A 22,418-nucleotide genomic window follows, 5' to 3' on the forward strand; every position below is an offset into this window, starting at 1 on the left:
TTAAATAATAGTTTATCAAGGATTAGCCTGATGTAATGGATAGGCTTTTGTAAAACTAAGGATCCTATCTCCACTTTAACAATGCTGGCTTTTCTTGCTACCTTGAAAGATTTCTGCACACATACTCCAGGTCTCTTTTCCCAAACCCCTTTAAAATTGCACTCTAACTCAGTGAATCCATATTCCGTTTCAGCGTACCTGAGATTAGGTGGAAAGCATTGATCGAATGGTTACTTCAGCACGAGTCGCTTGTTGAGGCAAGAGCTGATTGGAAGTAGGAGAAAAACACCTGCAATGTTTGACTCTATAAATGATCTTTTCTCTGTCAATTGGTTATCAGAAATAATAACTAGGGGAATTCACTTATCCTGACATTCAAGACAATACAGTGTCAGTCATAATCAATGTCCTAGTGTAAAATATGACCCAATTTGGAATAATGAGGTATGTTCTTATGTTCAAGAGCAGAAATTTATAGTATGCCCTTCGAAGGAGTTAAATACAGAATACTATTGGAACTTGAATGTATTGAGTTTGGAATGGAGTACTTTCTGAAGAGGTAGCAAGCTGTTAGTGCAATAAGAGTGGATCAAAGTTTTATATTTTATAAAAAAAACATTAAATTAAACAAATTGCTGCCTTTGTGGTTGAAACACTGAACAGCTAAATTATTTTGAGTGTAAGACTCCTCTCATGATCTTTATGGTGTTTAATTTGATCTATCAGATTTCCAAATGTTGTCTTAGAAGTAATTCTGTCATTAGGTACTTTGTTCTTCCCCTTTAGAAATAGGACATAATGTTCTTTTTAACCTTTTACTTGTCTTTTTTTTCACCCTTTGTGTTATCTTGCAATAAAAGTGATTTAAAGATATACTGCAGGAGGTAGGTACACAAAGTTCATCCATATAAGCAACTAAAAGGGTTTCAATTGGAGAAGCAAGTTCCGGATTGGTTTGGGGTGATCTCTGCTCAGTGAACCTTTTGTTTGTTCGCTTTTCTTCATTGAGAAGCATTCTGCCTGTTTTAATGAGGAATGGTCTTATTGAGGACGCTAATTTCTTTTAAATTGACTCTTTATACAAATAAACTGAGACGTTTCAATCAAAGTGGATCCCTGTAATGTGTGGCTATATTTCCCTTTGTCTAAAAACAGTCAGCCATCTAGCAAAATAAGGAAATGGATTTTTGCAGTGACAATGAGAACTAATTTGTCAGTGTTCACCATCATTACTTGTCTACAATTGACATCGTTTTCTGAAGTAAAAACAGGAAAAGTGATGGGGAAAGATCTTGGGGTTAGGCATCCTCCCCAAAGAGAGGGAAATCAAGTTAACAAACACAAAACTTGTGCTTCTGCCAGGAACGGGAAGCAAGGAGGGCAGCGGAGCTCCATTGCAAAAGTCAGGTTCCCAATGGCATAGCATAAATATTTGCAATTAAATACTTGTATCTTCAAAGGCAGGTTCAGCTATCTGCTGGCAGGTTTTTGGGAAGCTGCTTTGAATATCGTGCACATTCAATAAAGAGTTCACTCACCAGAATTAAGTTCCCCTCACCAGTTTGGTTCTCTGTAATGTCCTGCCTTCACATTCCATCCTTTTGTTACTACCCGCAAAATCAGGACCAAAAAGAAATAGGTCTGTTGGGTGTAGTTCTTGATGAATCTGTTTGCAGCAGTAGGGCTGAAGTAGTTATTGAATGTCCGAGGCAGAAACTTTCCAAAAGATAACACCCTGCCGCCAAAAAAAGGTAGAAGACAGCAGTAGAGGCCTCCTCCCTCTTCACCATCCAAGGCCCAGACAGACCTTCCACTGATTTACCTGCACTTCATTCAATTCAGTCTATTGTAGCGTCTATTCACAATGTGATCACCTCTTCACTGGGGATACGGAAAGCAGGTTGGGTGAGTGTTTTGCAGAGCACCCATGTTCTACCAGCTAAAATAGGCCCAAGCTTCCAGTTGCTTGTCACTTCTAACACACCACTGGCGCCATCTCTGTTGTGGCCCCGCTGCAGTGTTCCAGTAAGCCTCAGCACAAGCTCAAAGAATCGCATCTTTCAGTACAGCTCCTCCATTCTCTCCTACTCTTAGCTGTTCTTAATACTTACTCAGCTTTTCTTCTGTCCTGGCCAGATATCCGTAATCTCCTTGTTCACCTCCCCCTTTCATATCTCCTGCCCTCTGGGCTCCATCTCCACCTATTCACTCAGCAATTAGGGATGGGTAACAAATACTACCCATTGAGTCACATCCACATTCCTTGATCAGGAAAAAAACCTTTGAAAGATGTTGCTGTGTCTGTGAAATATGTCCTGTCCCCACTATTTCTTTTGGTGAAAATGGTAGCTGCCAGGTTGAGAGTCAGGACTTCAGGAGGAAGGCCTTCAATGTTATTTTGGCTAAGGTGAAACAATTTGCTTGTCTGTGTCAAAATTCAGGCCTTAGTCTAGGAGTGGTTCTGAGGAAACTGGCAACTCAGAATACATACCATTTCTCTAGTAACATAATATTGCTACCAACTCCTTAAATCTTCCTTACCCCTCACATATAAGGGATTAGTCAGCATAAATATTTATATGGTGATCCCTTGATATTTATTTACAAAGTACAAAGAGAAGACAAATACAAAGTAGTACTGCTCTTTCTATTTTCGAGCTCACCATTCATAACATGGTGCAAGTGCCAATGGAAGGAGTTGTTAAGCAGAACATTGATGTTTAAAGCTCTTATTTTATGCAAAATATGAGGTCTCTCTAACCAGAGATTGGAGCAGAATCTGAGAGTTCAGTAGATGGTGATGGTTTGTTAAAGCTTCAATGCCGGGTCGTACTCAGTCTGGAGAAATGAGTAGCTAGGTTGAGGGTCAGATCAATCACGGGCAAATGAGAACTGAGAAACATCTTGAAACTCCTGTGAAGTTACTTGAGAGATGTTGAAGATGCTATGTAATTGGAAATTGTTGCTATTTGTAGCACCATATTGAGCACCAGTTGTCTGCTGCGTTGGTCTACATGAAAGCGACTACACTTCAAAGAGCAGTCGAGTTGGCGATGAAGCATTTTGGAATGTCCTGAGAGACCAGATAAGGCAATTTAAAAAATACAAATTCTTCCTGTCTGGCTAAGTGCTTTCCAATAGCTGAGAGGCTGAACGATTAGGAAAGCTGCTGGTGTAAGTAACATAAGGTTTTGACATACAACCAGAAAACTGCTTATGTATGGTATATTTTTACAGATATATGGTGAACAATTAGAAAACCGAAATGACGTACCTTTAGAACTGTTATTGTGCAGGAATATTGCAGCTTAATTTAGAGGATTTCTATACAAAAGTAGCTGCATTTATGTAGTGCCCTCCAACACATTGTGCCATTTTCAAATGATTTACAGCCGATTAAAAATTTTAAATGATAATTCCTGTTTAAATAGAGATATCTTGTGCAGATCTGGTGCCACAAGCTTTGTATATATGTAAGTTATTTCTTTAAATTGTGACTGATACTGTAAATGCAAACTTTTATTCTAAACCAGTTAAATTATTTTTCTCCTAGTTTGAATCAATAAGCTTTGAAGCAAGTTGTTTAGATATTATACAATGCAATTGTGAAGGAACTTTGGCAAGGATTAGTGGAAAAATCCAACTTTGATCTTTGCAATTTTCTTTTGGAATGACTAAAACTAGCTTTCATCAATAAAAGAAACAGTTGAATATTCTATCATGTGCCAGGTGGAAATGCAACTCTAAATCAAGAAGTTGAGGTTTTGAAAGGTCAGTCATCAAAAGCTGCATCACCTAAAAGATTCAAAGTGGTATCCCATAGTGACTCCCATTTTACTGACATTGAATTAATGGTACACTTCAAAGCTCAAATTACTTTTCACTTTATTTCTCATGTTTTTTTTGGTGTTGACATATTCACTCTTTTTCCTTAGAGAGTGTCGTCATTTTATCGTTCAGTCTTGCAGGCTGCTGTTGTCCCACAACACCTAACACAGGTGTCACGTGTCATGTGCACATGATCGATGTGCCGTTTTGACAAATTGCTTAAGTATTGAAGCCTTACCACTGCGGTTGGTTACTAAGATTGCAGGACTATGTATCACTGACTTGGTTGCTGATAGCGATCATGATTAACAGTCTTAGTGCTTTCACGTTAGTGAGGGGTGACACGAAGTCTAATTGTGATTACCTTGCTCTTAGTGTGACCATGTTAGTTTTAGTTTGTATATCATACTGCCAACAGCTTTTGCATTGGTCCTTGGATATTTAAAAAACATACATTAATGTTGCTTTCTTTCAAAACAAAAATTTGCATAACTGGAAGTAACCATTTCAGTGAGGTAGATACCAAATATTTACAGGTATGTAACCTTGTAATGTCCCTCAAATGGGCAATTCCTAAAATATCCTTTAAGTTATGAATCTTACTCTTGACATAAGAAATGACAGCTTCTGAGTAATGTATTGGTTGCGTTTTGTTCTAAGTCACAATTTAAAGAAATGGTTACTTCCAGTTATGCAAACTTTTGTTTTGAAAGAAAGCAACATTTATGTATGTTTTGCCTCTCAGCTGTTTATTATTGAGGATTGATAGTTTTCCTGAACTATTAGCAGTTTTCCCATTTTTGATTCGTATACAACGGAAACTCGATTATCCGAATTTTGGATTACCTGCCAAGACCGCAAGGTTAAACTTGGTTAAGCGATGTTATCCGGCATTCAATTACCTGAACAAAATATTCCCTACCCATGTCCTTTGGAGAATCGAGGTTCCCTTGTATTTTCTAACTCTGTACTGCCCCATTTATGAAACAACTTTTTTTCATTCTTTGAACCATCGAGGAACTGCATTGGTGGATATGTGATGCTGTGTGAAGTCAGAATTACGTGTCACAAAGCTAGTTCCTTTGTTTTTACCTGAAAGCTGTTCCTTAGATCAAAGAGACTCTGTCCTTGATTTTCTTCTGAGGGGTAATAAACCGAGCTGGGCTCCAATCAGTCTGGTTTGGTACAGAGATGAAAAGGATTTTGAGAGCCTTTTGTTTATATGTAGACAGATGAGACTTCAGGCCAAAGTGGCCATGTTTCCGAAGTGACCTGTGTAATGAAAGAGGAGGGGTCAGCTCGCTAACTGAGCAGTTTAGTTCAGTCCTGAACTGGTGAGGAGTTCAACAGGGAGCTGTGTGGAAACTCTCACTCTCTCTCTCTCTCTCTCTTTTCTGCCCTTCAACTTCAACCTGAAGCTTGTGTTCCATTTATACTGGTTTATAAAGGGAGTTTGCTTATTGGGGCTGTTGTGTATATTCGGAACAGCATAATTAAGTCTAGTTTGGCTAGACTGAATTCTGTAGGGGTTCTTTATTCTGTTCTTTGTGTTTCATTGTGTAATTTTGTGAATAAATTTTTCTGTTTTAAACCTAGTAGTCAACCTAGCTATCTTATTCTGGGAAATTTTTACTGTACACTCATTGAAACAATTTGCAAAGTTATGGTCTGGGGCTGCCTGCTTAAGAATATTTTGAGTGGCCTGGCCTAGTCCATAACATACACAATAGGCTGGCTGTACAGTTGCAGAATCTTTCATATGTGACTTATTAAACATATATATCAAATGATTTGCAGCTGATTAAAAATTTTAAACAATATTTCCTATTTAAAGACTGGAATGTACCACAGAATGGATTATTTTTACTTTATTTCTTCAAAGATTTTTGCAAGATATTTGCACATAATCATCGTGCTTGTGCTGCAAATGGGTGACACAGGGAATGCTATATGATGGACAGAAAATACACACAGTTTAAACATTGCTAACATATCCCATTGCATTTCTCAGAATAAATCGGGTGATGTTTCTGTCTATACAGACAAGATGCTACAATGTACCTGAACAATTATGTACAATTCTTTTGCTCAGGTGTGAAATTACAGGACTTTAGTGTTGTAGAGTAGAAGCTGTAGGAGACTATGGTTGGTTTAGTTTGTTTGCATAGTTAATTAACAGGCAACAGTTTTTGGCGATCTCTTTAGTACTCACTGATCTACATCAACCTCTAGTCTGGTAATGCCTTGAATTTAAGTTGCCGTATTGTTTTCTGAACTCTTCCTTGCATCATAAATTCCTCCAGACCTACATTCCTTCATTTCTTTGCGCTCCTCCAATTTGGCTGAATCTCTGATTTTCTTTTTGCTATCACTGGTATCTCTGTGTCTTCAGCTATCTACACTTGGCATCAGTGATTTTTTTTTTAAGATGCAGAAGTAGCATGTGGAGAAGATTCTCGTCTATATAAACAGGTTGAACAAGAGCTTTTTCACAATGCTGTTAAAATGGATGCTTCCAGATTTACAGTTTCTTGCTTCAATTTTATTTCAGACTGATCTTTCATCCTCAGAGAGGGGGAAGTCTGGAGGGATGGTGAAAATACGGCGGGGCTGGAGCTGGGAGTGGGGGCGGGGTTAGGCGTGGGAGCAGAGAGCGTCTTGGGCGTGCGGTTAGGCGTGGGGGCGGAGATCAGCTTGAACCCTCTCAGACTCCTCCCTCCCCTTCCTAGACCCCTCCATTTCTATCTCGGATGACCGACTCAACACGAACGTTTATTGTAAACAGACCGACTCCCACAGCTACCTAGATTACACCTTCTCCCATCCTGCCCCCTGTAAAAACGCCATACCATATTCCCAATTCCTTTGCTTTCACCTCATCTGCTCCCAGGAGGACCAATTCCAATACCGAACAACCCAGATGGCCTCCTTCTTCAAAGACCGCAATTTCCCCTCCGACGTGGTTGACAATGCTATCCACTGTATCTCCTCCACTTCCCGTTCCTCTGCCCTTGAACCCCGCCCCTCCAATCGCCACCAGGACAGAACCTCAGCAACCTCCAGATACATCGTATCATCCTTCCTCATTTCCGCCACCTCCAGACAGACCCCACCACCAAGGATCTATTTCCCTCTCCTCTCCCCTATCAGCGTTCCGGAAAGACACTCCCTCCGCGACTCCCTCGTCAGGTCCACACCCCCCACCAACCCAACCTCCACTCCCGGCACCTTTTCCCGAAACCACAAGAAATGCAAAACTTGTGCCCAGACCTCCCCCCTCACTTCCCTCCAAGGCCCCAAGGGATCCTTCCATATCCATCACAAATTCACCTGCACATCCACACACATCATTTACTGCATCCACTGCACCCGATATGGCCTCCTATACATTGGGGAGACAGGCTGCCTACTTGCGGAGCGTTTCAGAGAACACCTCTGGGACACCTGCACCAACCAACCCAACCGCACTGTGGCTGAACACTTTAACTCCCCCTCCCACTCCGCCAAGGACATGCAGGTCCTTGGCCTCCACCATCGCCAGACCATAGCAACATGACACCTGGAGGAAGAGCGCCTCACATTCCGCTTAGGAACCCTCCAACCACAAGGGATGAATGCAGATTTTTCCACCTTCCTCATTCCCCCCCCCCCCCCCCCCCCCACCTTTTCTCAGTCCCAACCCTCAGACTCAGCACCGCCTTCTTGACCTTCTTCCCAACCTCTCCGCCCCCACCCCCTCTCCGGCCTATCACCCTCACCTTAACCTCCTTCCACTTATCGCATGCCCAACTCCCCTCCCCCAAGTCCTTCCTCCCTACCTTTTATCTTAGCCTGCTTGGCACACATTCCTCATTCCTGAAGAAGGGCTTATGCCCGAAATGTCGATTCTCCTGCTTTGATGCTGCCTGACCTGCTGCGCTTTTCCAGCAACACATTTTTCAGCTCTGATCTCCAGCATCTGCAGTCCTCCCTTTCTCCTAGCAGTATTTCTAGCCTCTGTTCTGCTCTGGGAGGCTCTGTGTTTATGTGTTGAGTCCTGGTGAGTTTCTGATCAATGATAACTCCCAGGATGTTGATGATTAAGGATTCAGTGATGGTACCACCCTTGAATGTCAAGGGCCGGTGATTAGATTGTCTCTTTTTGGTGATGATCGTTGCCTGGCATTTGTACTACTTGTGAATGTTACATGCCATTTGTCAGCAGAAGCCTGGATTTTCTCCAGATCTTGTTGCATTTAAACATGGTCTGCTTCGATTTCTGAGGAGATGTGAATGGTGCCAAGCATTGCGCAATCCTGAATATCCCACTTCTGACCTTATGATGGAGGGAAGGTTATTGATGAAACAGCTGATTAGGCCAAGGACACTACCCTGACAAACACTGAGATATGTCCTGGAGCTGAGATGGCTGATCTCTAACAATCATGACCATCTTCCTATGTATGACTCTTGCCACTGGACGTAAGTGAGGACTGCTGATGCTGGTGATTAGAGTCCAGGTTAGAGTGGTGCTGGAAAAGCACAGCAGGTCAGGCTGCATCTGAGGAGCAGATAAATCAACGTTTTGGGTGATGAAGAGCTCCTGCCCAAAACTTCGTTTTTCCTGCTCCTCGGATGCTGCCTGACCTGCTGTGCTTTTCCAGCACCACTCTAATCTTGACTCTTACCACTGGGACTGTGCGCTGATCACTGTTACTGATACTGTCATGGATATATGTTTCTGCAGCTGGCAAATTGGTTGGGATGAGGTCAAGTATATTTTTTCCTCTAGTTTGTTCCCTCACCACCTGCTGCAGACCCAGTCTGGCAGCAATGTCCTTTAGGACCCGACCAGCTCAATCAGTAGTGCTGTTGCCATGCCACTCTTGGTGGTGGACATTGACATCCCCCACATGGAACACAGTTTGTGCCTTGCCACCCTCAGCGCTTCCTTTAAGTGTTGTTCAACATGGGGAAGTACTGATTCATCAGCTGAGGGAGGATGGTACGTGGTAATCAACAGGTGGTTTCCTTAACCTGAAGCCCTGAGACTTCATGGGGTCTGAAGTCAATGTTGAGGACTCCTAGGGCAACTCACTCCCAAATGTACACCACCGTGCCACCATCTCTGCTGGGTCTGTCCTGGAGGTAGGACATATCCAGACATAGTAATGGTGGTGCCTGGGACATTGTCAGCAATGGTTCTATGAGTGTAACTATGTCAGGCTGTTGCTTGATTAGGCTGTGAGACAGCTCTCCCAATTTTGACACTGGCCCCTAGAGGACTTTATAGGGTTGACAGTGATGCTTCTGCCAAGAGTGTGGTGCTGGAAAAGCACAGCCAGTCAGGCAGCATCCGAGGAGCAGGAAAATCAACGTTTCATCAGGATTCCTGATGAAGGGCTTTTGTCCAAAACGTTGATTTCCCTGCTCCTTGGATGCTGCCTGACTGGCTGTTCTTTTCCAGCACCACACTCTTGGCTCTAATCTCCAGCATCTGCAGTACGCCTAGTGATGTTTCTGCCATTGCCTCTTCTAGTGCAAAGGTAGATGCTAGAAGATCCATCCGGTTTCATTTCTTTGAGACCTTGTAGCAATTGGTACAACTGGATTGGTTGCTGGGCCATTTCATAGGGCATTTGAGAGTCAACCACAAAACTGTGGGTGCGGAGCTACATTTAGGCCAGACCAGGTAAGGATGGGAGATTTCCTTTCCCAGAAGGACATTAGTGAGCTTTCCCAACAATCGACAATAGTCATTAGTAGATTTTATATCAGTAACTGTAAAGAATATAAATACCAGATCAATACTGACTATGTCATTCAAACCAGGGATTTTATTGGGTGTTTTCTTTCAAAATGCAATTCTCAAAAATATAACGTGGAAATGAAAGCTGAGGAAGGGTCAGTGGACCCAAAACGTTTACTCTCATTTCTCTTCATATATGCTGGCAGACCTGCTGTGTCTTTGCAGAAATTCCTGCTTTTGTAATTGAAAACTTGTTTGATGTGGCAGAACTTATCATTGTTAACCCATTGCATGAAATCACAGCAATCCTTCCAGATCTACTTTCCTTGATTAAAGGGGAGCATTGGAGAGTCCAACAACTCAAAGGAGGATTTGGAACAGCAGCCAATAAGCAATGTTGAGTACCCAGTCCCTTTAGCGTTCAGCTGACAGCACGTACAGAAATAAAAAAACATTGTGTTGTATCCATCATTTTTTTGTTTGGTGATTTGAAAAGTGGAATGGTTAAAAAGTGATAACAGGAGTCTATGAGCAAACACAGCGTGTTAATTTAAGGGATGCATGTGGTTTCTCTTCATTGTTTCCTGGGGCTTTGAAGGCATATGTATATACAAATCAGCAAAGGAAACGTAATTGTCCTGGAGTTTCCACCTGGTTTTGGGGCTGTTTCCCTGGTTATTGGTATAACGGACTCAAAAGATTGCAGAATTTTAGTCTCAGATTGCTTTTAGCACTACTCGTGTTTCCACAACCTATTCATTGTTTTGGTAGGCCCGACTTTCCCAAACTTTTCTTCATTTGTGACTGCATTTCAAAGCTGAAATTGTTGTGACCTCTTGGTGAGTGATGGGGGAGGGGTAGATGCCGTATAGAGCAGGGGATAGGGGATAAAATCTGAAAGAACTGCTGATGCTGTAAATCAGAAGTTGCTGGAAAAGCTCCGCAGGTCTGGCAGCATCTTTGCAGAGAAATCAAAGTTAATGTTTCGGATGCGGTGATCTTTCCTCAGAAGTGATTGTAATAGTGGGGATAGGGGAGTTGTCCATCGCTGCTTTAGAGCACATGACCCTAAAATTCTACCACATGGACCCCAGCGGAGTCCTGACTCCCTCTTCAAGTCGTCCTGTTGTAGATATTATGCCAGCAGATCTCACAGTTATTCCCAGTGAAACTGGCATAAACCACTGGTGGATTAATCATGTTTGAGAGTTTGTGCTGATTGCATCAATTAGCAGACCTTCAAGCTTCAAGGATGATACTGGATCTATTTTGCATAAGAATACTGTATGCAACTCATTGTTTTGTAAATTTTGTTAAACGTCATGCAATAAGAACACTTGAATAATTTTTTTGGTGACATGCTTTAGAATCATATTTTGTAATTTAAGAATCTTTTTTTATTCATAAAAATCCTTAGTCGCAAATGCAGTTCGGATCTGTACAACACATGAATAAGAGAGAGGCTGTATTTGTATGGCACCACCTTCTACCTTTGGGGACACTCAAAGGGTTTTACAGCCAATGAATTTCTTCGAAACTGCACTTGTTTTTAAATCTTACTTCATGTAGTGTCCAATTTGTAAACACCTTGGCATCAGTGAATATTGAGTGCAATTAATTGCAAGATTAATTTCAAAGTGTTGCTAAAGGACCTGTGCTTTTTCATAGAATCATAAAATGCTGACAGGACAGAGGAGACCATTCAGACTATCATGCTTAGGGAACAGTCCTATTATAGCAACTCACTCAGTGCCATTTGCCTGTGTTTTTAAATTTCCCCAGCAACCATAGATTCATAGAGATGTACAGCACGGAAACAGTCCCTTCAGTCCAACTCATCCATGCCAACCAGATATCCCAATCCAATCTAGTCCCACCTTCCAGCACCTGGCCTATGTCCCTTCCAACCCTTCCTATTCATATACCCATCCAAAAGCCTTTTAAATGGTGCAGTTGTATCAACCTTCACCACTTCCTCTGGCAGCTCATTCCATACACGTACCACCCTCTGAGTGAAAAGGTTGCCTCTTAGGTCTCTTTTATATCTTTCCCCTCTCACCCTAAACCTATGCCCTCTAGTTCTGGACTCCACCCCCCACCACCCCCAACCCAAACCTCTATAAGGTCACCCCTCAGCCCCTGACACTCCAGGGAAAACAACCCCAGCCTGTTCAGCCCCTCCCTATAGTTCAAATCATCCAACCATGGCAACAGCCTTGTACCCTTGTACATCTTTTCTGAACCCTTTCAAGTTTCTCAACATCTTTCTGATATGAAGGAGACTAGAACTGTACATAATATTCCAACAGTGGCCTAACCAATGTCCTGTACAGCCGCAACATGACCTCCCAACTCCTGTACTCAATACTCTGACCAATAAAGGAAAGCATACCAAATGCTGCCTTCACTATCCTATCTACCTGCAACTCCACTTTCAAGGAGCTATGAACCTGCACTCCAAGGTCTCTTTGTTCAGCAACACTCCCGAGGACCATACCATTAAGTGTATAAGACCTGCTAAGATTTGCTTTCCCAAAATGCAGCACCTCATATCCCTGTGAAATTTTCCCCCCTCAAATAATGAAGCACTCTGCCCGAGCATTCAGGAGGCTAATTACTTGCTCCATGTAAACTACCTTAAATCTGTGACCTCTGGTTTTTCAATCTTTCCACCAATAGGAGCAGATTTTCCACCATGACTTTGAACACATTATTAAAATTGCCCCTTAATTTTCTCTTCCCCAGGAAGAGCAATCCTGTTTCTGCAACTATCCATGTAACTGAAGTTCCTTAACTGTGGAACCATTCTGAAGAATCTTTTCTGCACCTTGTCTACTGCCTTCACAAGTTTCCTAAATTGGGCAGAATGTTGCTGTTGAGGATGAATTGATATTTTACTTTGATCAGCACTTGAAGCTTAAGCACGTTCCTTCTTTCTGCATTGAAGAAATAATTCTAAGTGAAGTGAATGAAAGTGGTCAGCACTGCTGCTTCAAAGCACCAGGAACCTGGGTTCGAAGTCACCCGAGGGTGGAAGTCTTTCTAGAGTTTGCACATTCTCCATGTGTCGGTGTGGGTTTCCTCTAGGTGCTTTGGTTTCTTCCCGTAATCCAAAGATATGCAGGTTGGGCGGTTTGGACATGCTAAATTTCCCATAGTGTCCAGGGATGTGCAGGCTATGGGGATTAGCCATGGGAAATGCATGGTTACATGGATAGGGTAGGGGGTGTCGGTCTGGGTTAGGATGCTTTTCAGAGGGTCAGTGTGGACTTGATGGGCTGAATGGCCTGCTTCCACACTCTAGGGATTCTATGATTCTGTGTAACTGGAGTTTGCAACCACCTGCATCGTGCTTTTCACCCTTCAATGTTGGAGTATTCAGCGGTCGTGGATCTCACACTTTGACCTACCAAACGGACACTGACTGCACCCATCCTGTGTGATGACCCAGTCATTCCTTGTTGCATTCTGCATCTAGGGAATGGCATGATGGCAGGAAATGCAGTTGACAGTGGGCACAGTTAGCATTGGGCTCTGACTGGTGAGCAGCCACTTTGCCAGAGCATTCATGCACCTTTTTTTTTACCAACCTCGTACTACGCCAACATTTCCACCCGACCCAAATTCTGTCCCCGAGCCCCAACAACGCACCTTGATGATGGCTATCCTGGTCCTTTCTGTCCCCTCTGTGGTCTCTGAGCCCCCCCCCCCATCCTCTTTATGCAAAGGCTATGATTCAAGGTGAAATTTTGAATATCAGTTGATGAGACTGCCGATGAAGGTGCCCTTCTGGATTTGGAAGCTCAGATACTTCATCACAGGACTATGATCTATACCTGACCATTGCATCTGGAAGCTCTTGACTTTGGTGACACAAAATGTGCGAAAGGTGTTTGATTTTCCAAAGGAGAAATTAATGTTACTCAGAGGGTACGAACCTTCAGAATTTTCTACCAGAGAGGACTGTGGAGTCTCAGTCTTTGAGTATGTTTAAGGTCAGGGTTCATAGATTTCTCATTACCAGTGGCATACAGGGTTATGGACATGGGATGGGTAAAAGGTATTGAAGTGTTCAATCATTCATGATCATATTGAATGTTGGGGTAGGATTGACAGGCTGAATGGCCTACCACTGTTCCTCTGTTCCAATTATTAATTTAGCCCCCTGAGTTAAAGATTTTGCAAGACATATTGTTGAAGAAAAGGAGGTTTGAAGGAATGAAATTTACAGCCTTAAACCTTCAACCCCCACCTTTTTTAAAAAATAATATTTAGTTTTCCTGGGCATTGAAGGCAATGACTAATCTCTAACTAGAGAACACAGGGAACATAATTTTCGGCTTTTGACCATGTAACCAAATCATCAGCAAGGAACAGGGTATATGATTCCTAATTTTCGCTTACTCCAACATGAAAGCAAATTACAGGGCTAATTTATTCAACTTCTTCATCATGTCGTGTATATTGTAAGTAGGTGCAATTTTTTTAACCTGCTGCAACGCTGGAGGCTGTGTATGGAATGTATTATACAAATGGAGGGATTAGTATGTCATTAAAGAGGTAGTAACGTATGTAGTAATTTGCAATTTGAATTCAGCCAGGACTGTTGGCTTTGAAAGCTTGGAACAATGGAGTACAGAAAGCAGTATGAACAGAAATAATATCTTTAAGTGAGATCTCTTGGATCTTAAAACTGTTACATATTTGGGAGAACCAAGTATATCATCATGAATTGAGGTGCGCCTCCATTAGAAATGTAACATTTGCCTCCACCAAAAGTCTATGCATGTCGTTTATCACCACGTTTGCAGCTATAACCATTTTATTTTAGTGCTTATTTACCAGCTGTTTCAGCCCCTACATCATTTCATCAGTACAGTATGCACGCTGGCCCTGATTGTCATGCCGCCTGTGAAAAGTAGTGTCTCTCGAGACCTTTTGATGGTGTGCAGGTGCAGTGGCTTGCTGAGAAACACAACCAGTAGAATTGAGAGCTTTTTAAATTAAATGCTCAAGACTTATAGCTGTTTATAAAACCTAACGATTTTGTGCAAATCAAAATGTCAACACCCAAACGTAAATGCAAATTTTGAAATGAAGGGAAGGGAAAGCTGTGATCGATTTTAATTTTCAGACGGCAATCAGTGATTGCCAAACGTCTGTCTTCAAAAGTTAAATTACGTGGCAAGAGTTTGAGAGACTACGCTTGTGACCTTAACAGGAACAGCAACCCTTTTCCTGAGGCAAAGCTTCTTTCAACCATTAATAGTGGAAGGGATGTGTTTTTTTTTGCTCTGAGAGTTGAAACGTATCCACAAACTTGAGTTAAATCCAACTGCTGCCTGATCATTCATTTCTGATGCAGAAACTAATCTGCAGTATGACCGAGGTGTTTCTCTTCCAGTATCACTGGATTTGTTGTAGTTTATTGAAGTTCATAATTTTTCCATTCTTGACATAGACTTTCAGTAATATCAAATGAAGCTCCTTGGTGGCCAGCAGTATAAATCTTTCACTTGGTGAGCTAAGATCTCAGTCTGTCAGTGACACAACAGAGTGGCAGTTTTATTGGCAAAGATTATGGCTAACTTCTATTTATCTTGCTCCTTGTGATGTTTTCTCTCTAGAGGCAATAAACAAAGCAATGTTGTGAGATAATATTTCTTCCTCAGGAATTGTCAATGCTGCCTCATAAATTTAACAGCAAGGCTGTCCCGAGAGACTGCTCTTTAATATAAATAGGATATAGGTTGTAATTTGCTGAAAAGCTTTTTTTCTCCTGAAAAGGTGGCTTTGAGCAAGTCATCTGTGTATTAATGAAACATTGAAGGCTTAAATGAGTGAGTCTCCAACAGAATTTACATTTAGAGGAGCCATTTTGTAGATTAAAGACAAAGGAATGGCCATGGGCCATTATAAAGAACAAGTGGGATCTGGGTGCAGTTATTTGACCCATTTCCAAAAGATCCCATTTGTACCAGTAGTGAAAAGGGGAAGTGGTGTGATTCGAACATGAGGGAAACCCTGGACCGAGTGTTGTCAGAAAGGACAAGCCCTTAATCTGGTCGTTAGAAAATCATAGAGCTGCTATGAATCCTCTTGAAGGACAGTAAGGTCAATTTTATTATCATAACATTTAAACAAATTTAAAATTTCCATGGAAAGTAGTTGGGCCAGCATTCATTACCCATCCTCAGCTCATCCTTAAGAAGATGGTGATGAGCTGCCTTCCTGAATTGCTATAGTCCCTTCATTGTAGGTACCCTCACAATGCTGTCGGAGAGGGAACTCCAAGATTTTTCCCCAATGACCCTGAAGGAATGGTGATATATTTCCAAGTCAGGATGGGGGACTTGTAGCTGGTGATGTAACCACATGTCTGTCATCCTTCCTTCTAAATGGAGGTGTTTGTGGGTTTGAAAGCTGTAGCCAAATTAACGTTGGGGAATTTCTGCACTTCATCTTGACACTTCATCAGACACTGCTGCTACTCATCATTGATGGGGGAGGTAGGGGATGTTTGTGAATGTAGCAATAACCAAGAAGGCTGCTTTGTCGTGTATTGTGTCAAGCTGCTTGAGTGTTGGAGTTGCATCTATCCAGGCAAGTGGGGAGTATTCGGTCACACTCCTGTTTTGTGGACAGGCTTCAGGGAGTCAGGAAGTCAGCTAATCAATGTAATATTACTAGTCTCTGGCCTGCTCTTATAGCCACTGTACTTGTATGATGTGTCTAATTGAATTTCAGGTTAATGGTACCTCAGGGTGTTGATAGTTAGGGATTCAGCAATGGTAATACCATTGACTGTCAATGGGTTCATGGTTGGATTCTCTCTTATTGGAAATAGTCATTGCCTGTGTGATGATGCTGTGGCTTAGAGGGGTTATTTTGTCCTTTTGTTTTTGTCGAGAGAGATTGAGGGGCAAGTCTGAGCAGTCTTTGAGAAGACAAACAACTTGTGAAGCCATGGGTGTTTTATTTAAAGCTGGAACAATAGAAGCAGCCTGAATGGGTCAGGTCAATCTCCCAACCATGGAACCAGGGATTTTAGGTTTAGCTGCAGTTGTTGTTGCTCAGCAGAGTTGGAAGACAATGAATCTCTCCTGGCTGCTATAGTCTCTGAGCTTTCTCCTGAATGGTTTTACTCATGGGCTGCTGGCATTGCATGTGAAACAATTTTGATTTCTGAATTTGCTTTTAGCCAAGGGTGTGTTTATTGGATGTTACTACATTGGAACAATCACTGTTTTTGTAGTAACATTGTCTATTATTCTGTTAAGTTTTCCAGTAGAGTTAAATTATTATAAGTTCCTTTTTTTGTTGTATTTTAACTATAGTATTTGAGTAGTTTATAGTGATAGAGATGTACAGCAAGGAAACAGACACTTCGGTCAACTTATCCATGCCGATCAGATATCCCAACCCAACCAAGTCCCATTTACCAGCACTTGACCCATATCCCTCTAAATCCTCCTATTTATACACATCCAGATGCCTTTTAAATGTTGTAATTGTACCAGCCTCCTCCACTTCCTCTGGCAGCTCATTCCACACATGCACCACCCTCTGCTTGAAAAAGGTGCTCCCGAGATCCCTTTTATATCTTTCCTCTCTCACCCTAAACCTATGCCCTCTAGTTCTGGACTCCCCCACCCCAGGGGAAAGGCCTTGTCTATTTATCCTATCCATGCACCTCATGATTTTATAAACCTCTATAAAGTCACCCCTTGGCCTCCGATGCTCCAGGAAAAACAGCCCAAGCCTATTCAGCCTCTCACTGTAACTGAAATCTTCCAAACCTAACAACATCCTTGTAAATCTTTTCTGAATTGTTTCAAGTTTCACAACATCGTTCCGATAGTTTGACCAATCGAATTGTATCTGGAACACAGCATCTGATATTTACATTTGAAATATGAAAACGTTAGCGTGTAGGCTTAGTATGTTTTGAGGCTGTCTGGCGTAGATGTTACTTGTCACTTGTCAACCCAAGCTTCGATATTGAGCAGGTTTTGTTGTATTTGGGTGCAGACTACTTAGATATCTGAGGCATCCTAAATGGTGCTAAACATTGTGCCATGATCAGCAAACCCACTTCTGATTTTACGATTGAGGGAAGGTCATTGATGAAGCACCTGTGAATGGTTTGGCCTAGAAGACTGCCCTGAGGAACTCCTGTAGAGATACCCTGGAGTAATTTAATTAAGAACAATCATACTGCAGGAGTCTGTTGTTGTTAGAAATTATCGTACTGGATTGCGTTGTTTGATAAGCCAGCTGGTCTACCATCTGTTCATGCAGTGTTTTTTTGCCATTTTCCTGAACGAATATTACTATGTCATGATACAAGCTTTATTGAGTTTCTAAAACTACTATTTTCTTGACAAGGCTTTCTGAGTTTATAATTTGAGGGAGGGCTTAGTGTCTAATAAAGATTTAACTGTTGTTAATGTGGTGTTTGAATTTTTGAGATTGACCATTTTGGATTTATAAGTTTTAGCTTATAAAGTACATAGAGTGAGTACTCTTGGATTTTTCGACAATTATTTTATTTCACCCACAACCGGCTTGGGAGATTGACCGGTTTTGAAATTGGCTCAGTCAGCATTGTGTTAGTTCAGAGGTTTTGTTGTTATCAATCCATTTTTCCTACTCTTGTGCTCTGCCAAGCAAGCTGCTGGAAAATGCTTCATTTGTTTGTTCTCAAGTCTAGCTTCATTGTATTTCCAAACTAAATGCTTCCCAGTTAGCCTTTTATCTCCCAATATGTGAACTTATTGTTCAAGTGTGAATTGAAGAGGAGATGTAAATTTATTTAAGATAACTTGTCTGGTTGAGTGGACACTGCATGCATTTCCTAAACTTGCCTCAGTCTGTGGTCAGATGATCACAGCTGCCACTGAAGGTCAGTATTCATTTGCCCTTTGAAAAAAAATTAGTCTATGAAAGTATCAGGTATTAATATCAGATGCTGGAAGTTGAATGTTGATTACATATGTTTACTGCCATCATTGCTGTATGGCTAGTTGGCGATGCAGACTAATGCCAACAGCATGGGTTCAGTTCCTGTACCAGCTGATGTTACCATGAAGGACATTTCTTCTCAACCTCTCCCTTTACCTGAGTCACGGTGACCCTCAGTTTAAATCATCACTAGTCCTCTCTCTCTATTGAGGGAGCAGCCCAATGATTCAATAGCTCTATGGTGACTTTTGCTTCTTATTGCTAATACAGGTCATTCCGCTATAGTGCGTGTTTTGTTAATACAAATTCGCTATGAAATGATTGACAAATTAGAGACACTGTTTCTAAAGGGCAAACTTTTAAAGCGTGTATTGGTTGTAATGTGGTTCCGGCCCCATTACTTTAAATGGCGCTGTTATTATGCAATTTTCTTAGGACACAGGGTTGCCCGAGAATAGAACTATTGCCTTGTAGCAGAACTGACTGTATTGGGAGTTTCCATTGAAGTGCAGTAGGCAAAACCTATTTCTTTGGTAGACACAATAAAATAATCAAATCATTGATTATTAAAAGGTATTCATATGTAGATACATTGTAATGGACAGTGTTAAATTTACTTTGATTCCCAGAATTGCAAAGTACAAAGTTATACACATTTCATGATTGACAATATGCAAAGGCCAAGTTTTAGCAGCAAAAGAAATGATAAGTTCTGACATTGAACATTTTTCTTGGCTTTGAAGAAAGTAACTGCTATTTTAACAACTTATTCATGGTGGATTGGCTTTCCCAGTAAGTATTGAATAACTGGCAGGCATATTGGTTGCATTTGCGTTAGACATTATGCATTATACCATCACCCAACTCAAACAAAACATGTATCATATTATGGAAGATCTGGTAGCTGTATGCACAGTGCATCTTTTTAAACAATCACGTTGAAGAATTATTCATGAGCAAAGCAGACTCTGATTCAGGAAGTATCAGTTAGAATGGTGAATTTACTGTTGGAATGAGTATAGAATTCAAATTAAAGAGAAGGAAATGTAGATTGGATTATGAAAGTAAGAGGAAGAGACAAATGCTTTACACAGCATGACAATTTTGAATCAAAAGTGGAATATGCTGGAGGAGCTCAGCAGGTCTGGGAGCATCTTTTGATGAATGTGTTAAATGCAGAAATCTGCATGCATGCAGGAAACCATATACCCAAACTTGCAAGTAAAACTTACTTCAGCGTTCATTTCAATGATGTGTTAATTTTTCAATGTACACTTTCAAATTGAAGAGATTGAGATCATTTAGACTTTTAAAAAGTACCAGCAGCAGGCTGATTAGAATTATATTTCAAATTATTCAATGCTGCCCTAAAAAATCAGTATTACATTGTCCTGATTTTATTTGAAAATTTGAAACATTGGTTATGGTGAACCTAGAAATGTCAATGGTGAATAAGGTGGGCCGCAAGGATAGATATTTTGAGTTTTACCTTTTGGGATTCAGTGATTTTGAGTAAGACCATATGAACTGGATCAGGTTATTCCTCGCTGAGAAGTTGTTTGAGTGGAAAATTTATGGCATTGACATATAAGGGAATGTTTGAGCGCTCGCTCATGGGAGTTACCTGGCTTGTTGCAACTGTGGAACAGAAAGTGGCAGGCAGCATGCCAGCAACTTTTCAAACCAGGCCCTTGTGAGCCAAGTACCTTGACGTGGGTAAAGATGCGGATGATCTACCCTTCAAACCAAAAAGCAAAATTAATGAAAGTTTGAGTGCGTTGTATCCTAGCTGTCTGACACACCACTAGAGGGATTCCCCCCTTGTTGAATACGTTTGAGGGCTTATTCAGTGTTATTTAAGACTCTCGATTTTTTTCTCTTAGACGTCAAGAATCACACGTTCAGATGAAGACAAAGATTCTGGCTGGGATGCATGGGGATCTTGGAGCGACTGTTCAAGAACTTGTGGTGGGGGTGCCTCCTACTCTTTGAGACGGTGCTTAAATGGCAGGTGAGTGCAAAACTGTTCAATTAAATTTAATTTATGTGTCTTACAGACATTCCTTAATGTTTCTCAAGCTTTGATTTGCTTTGAAAGCAGTATGAATTTTGCAGCAAATAGGCATCCATTTAATGTACACAAGGTTCCACAAGTAGCATATTGGTGAACAACTACCTAACTGAAGCAAGAATGTTAACCAATCCAAAGATACCTCCATTGTTGTTGAGTTAGGAACCTTTATAACGCTTACTTTCACAAACATTTAGCACCACCTTGATTCCATTGCCGAAAACTGCAAGCGGGGCTATTTTCCCAGGAAGGTTGAAGGCTGAGGGGTAATTTTATAGATGTTTATAAACTCAGGTTAGGTATGGATAGGATGAATAGTCAAGGTCTTTTACCCAGGGTGGAAATGTCTGAAACTACCGGGCATAGGATCAAGGTGAGAGGGGAAAGATTTAAAAGGGACCGAAGGAGCAACCTTTTGATGCAGAGGGTTGCGTATGTATGGAATGAGCTGCCAGAGGAAGTGGGTGAGGCTGCTACAATTCCAAAATTTAAAAGGCATCTGGATGGACATTTGAATAGGAAGGGATTAGAAGGATATGGGCCAAATGCTCGCAAATGGAACTAGATTAATTTAGGATGTCTGGTCAGCATAGACTAGTTGGACTGAAGTGTCTCCTTCCATGCTGTACATCAACTATAACGCTATAATTCAAACTGTAAAACCAGAGCTACATTAAAAACATTTTGATGGCATACCATTACCATTTTTGGTGCAAACTCCACATAGTCAGTCACCCAAGGCTGGAATCAAACTCAGGTCTCTGGCATTGTGAGACAGCAGTGCTAACCACAGTGCCACCTGGTATATAGTGTCCAACTGTCTTTTAAATATTGTAACTATACCAGTATCTACCACTTTCTCTGGCAGTTCATTCCAAATACCAACTGCCGTTTGTGTGAAAACATTGTCCCTCATGTCCCTTTTAAACTTTTCTCCTCTCACCTTAAAAATAGGTCCTCTGCTTTTGGACTCCCCTACCTGAGGGAAAAGACTTTTGCTATTCATCTTACCTTTACCCCTCGTGATTTTGTAAACCTCTATGAGGTCACTCCTCAGCCTCCTATACTGTAGTGAAAAAGATCCCAGCTTATCCAGCCTCTGATTATAACTCTCATCCTCCAGTCCTGGCTAACAAACTTGTAAATCTTCTCTGCACCTTCTTCAATTTAATAATATACTTCCTATAATAGGGTGACCAGAACGGTATACAGTAGTCCAAAAGTGGCTTCACAAATATCCCGTACAAACACAACATGACATCCCATGTCCTATACTCAATGATTTGAGCAGTGAAGACAAGCATGCCAAATGCCTTTTTTACCACTCTACCTATGCGGCAGCTTTCAATTAACTTTGTACTTGAACACCTAGATCTGTTTGACACCACTCCTGGGGGCCTTACCATTAACTGTGTAAGACCTGCCCTTGTTCTGCAATTGGCCCAATTGACCAAGATCCCTTTGTAATCTTTGATAATCTTCCTCACCTGTGGTCTCTACCACCAATTTGGTGTCATCCGCAAACTTGCAAACCATGCTCCCAAGATTCACATCACAGTCATTTATATAAGCAACAATGGACCCAGCATTGATTCCTGTGGAACACCACTGGTCACAGGCCTCCGGTTCAAAAAACAACTCTCTGCCACTACCCTCTGCCTCCTACCGTCAAGCCAGTTTGTATGCAATTGGCAAGCTTCCTCTGAATCCTGTGTGATCTAACTTTATTAGAAGGTGGGACTGTTAGGAACGCAGTATGCACCAATGATAGGGTAACTTCGACATTGTGTGTAGACATGAGGAGCTGTATGTTCATTTTCCATAGTG

The 22,418-nt window shown here is 41.4% G+C and overlaps 1 protein-coding gene across 4 annotated transcripts in view; it reads left to right on the plus strand.

Annotated features, from left to right (window-relative positions):
* The window catches only part of adamtsl3 (ADAMTS-like 3), a 651,955-nt gene that overhangs the window by 244,370 nt on the left and 385,167 nt on the right, over positions 1-22,418 (plus strand). For all 4 annotated transcript variants that reach the window (XM_072564789.1, XM_072564793.1, XM_072564791.1 and 1 more), the window contains one exon: positions 20,404-20,531. In XM_072564789.1, coding sequence (XP_072420890.1) covers positions 20,404-20,531 — 128 coding nt within the window. The remainder of the gene's footprint in view (positions 1-20,403; positions 20,532-22,418) is intronic.

This window comes from Chiloscyllium punctatum, chromosome 48 (genome assembly GCF_047496795.1).
Source record: "Chiloscyllium punctatum isolate Juve2018m chromosome 48, sChiPun1.3, whole genome shotgun sequence".
In the NCBI taxonomy this organism is placed as follows: Eukaryota; Metazoa; Chordata; class Chondrichthyes; order Orectolobiformes; family Hemiscylliidae; genus Chiloscyllium; species Chiloscyllium punctatum.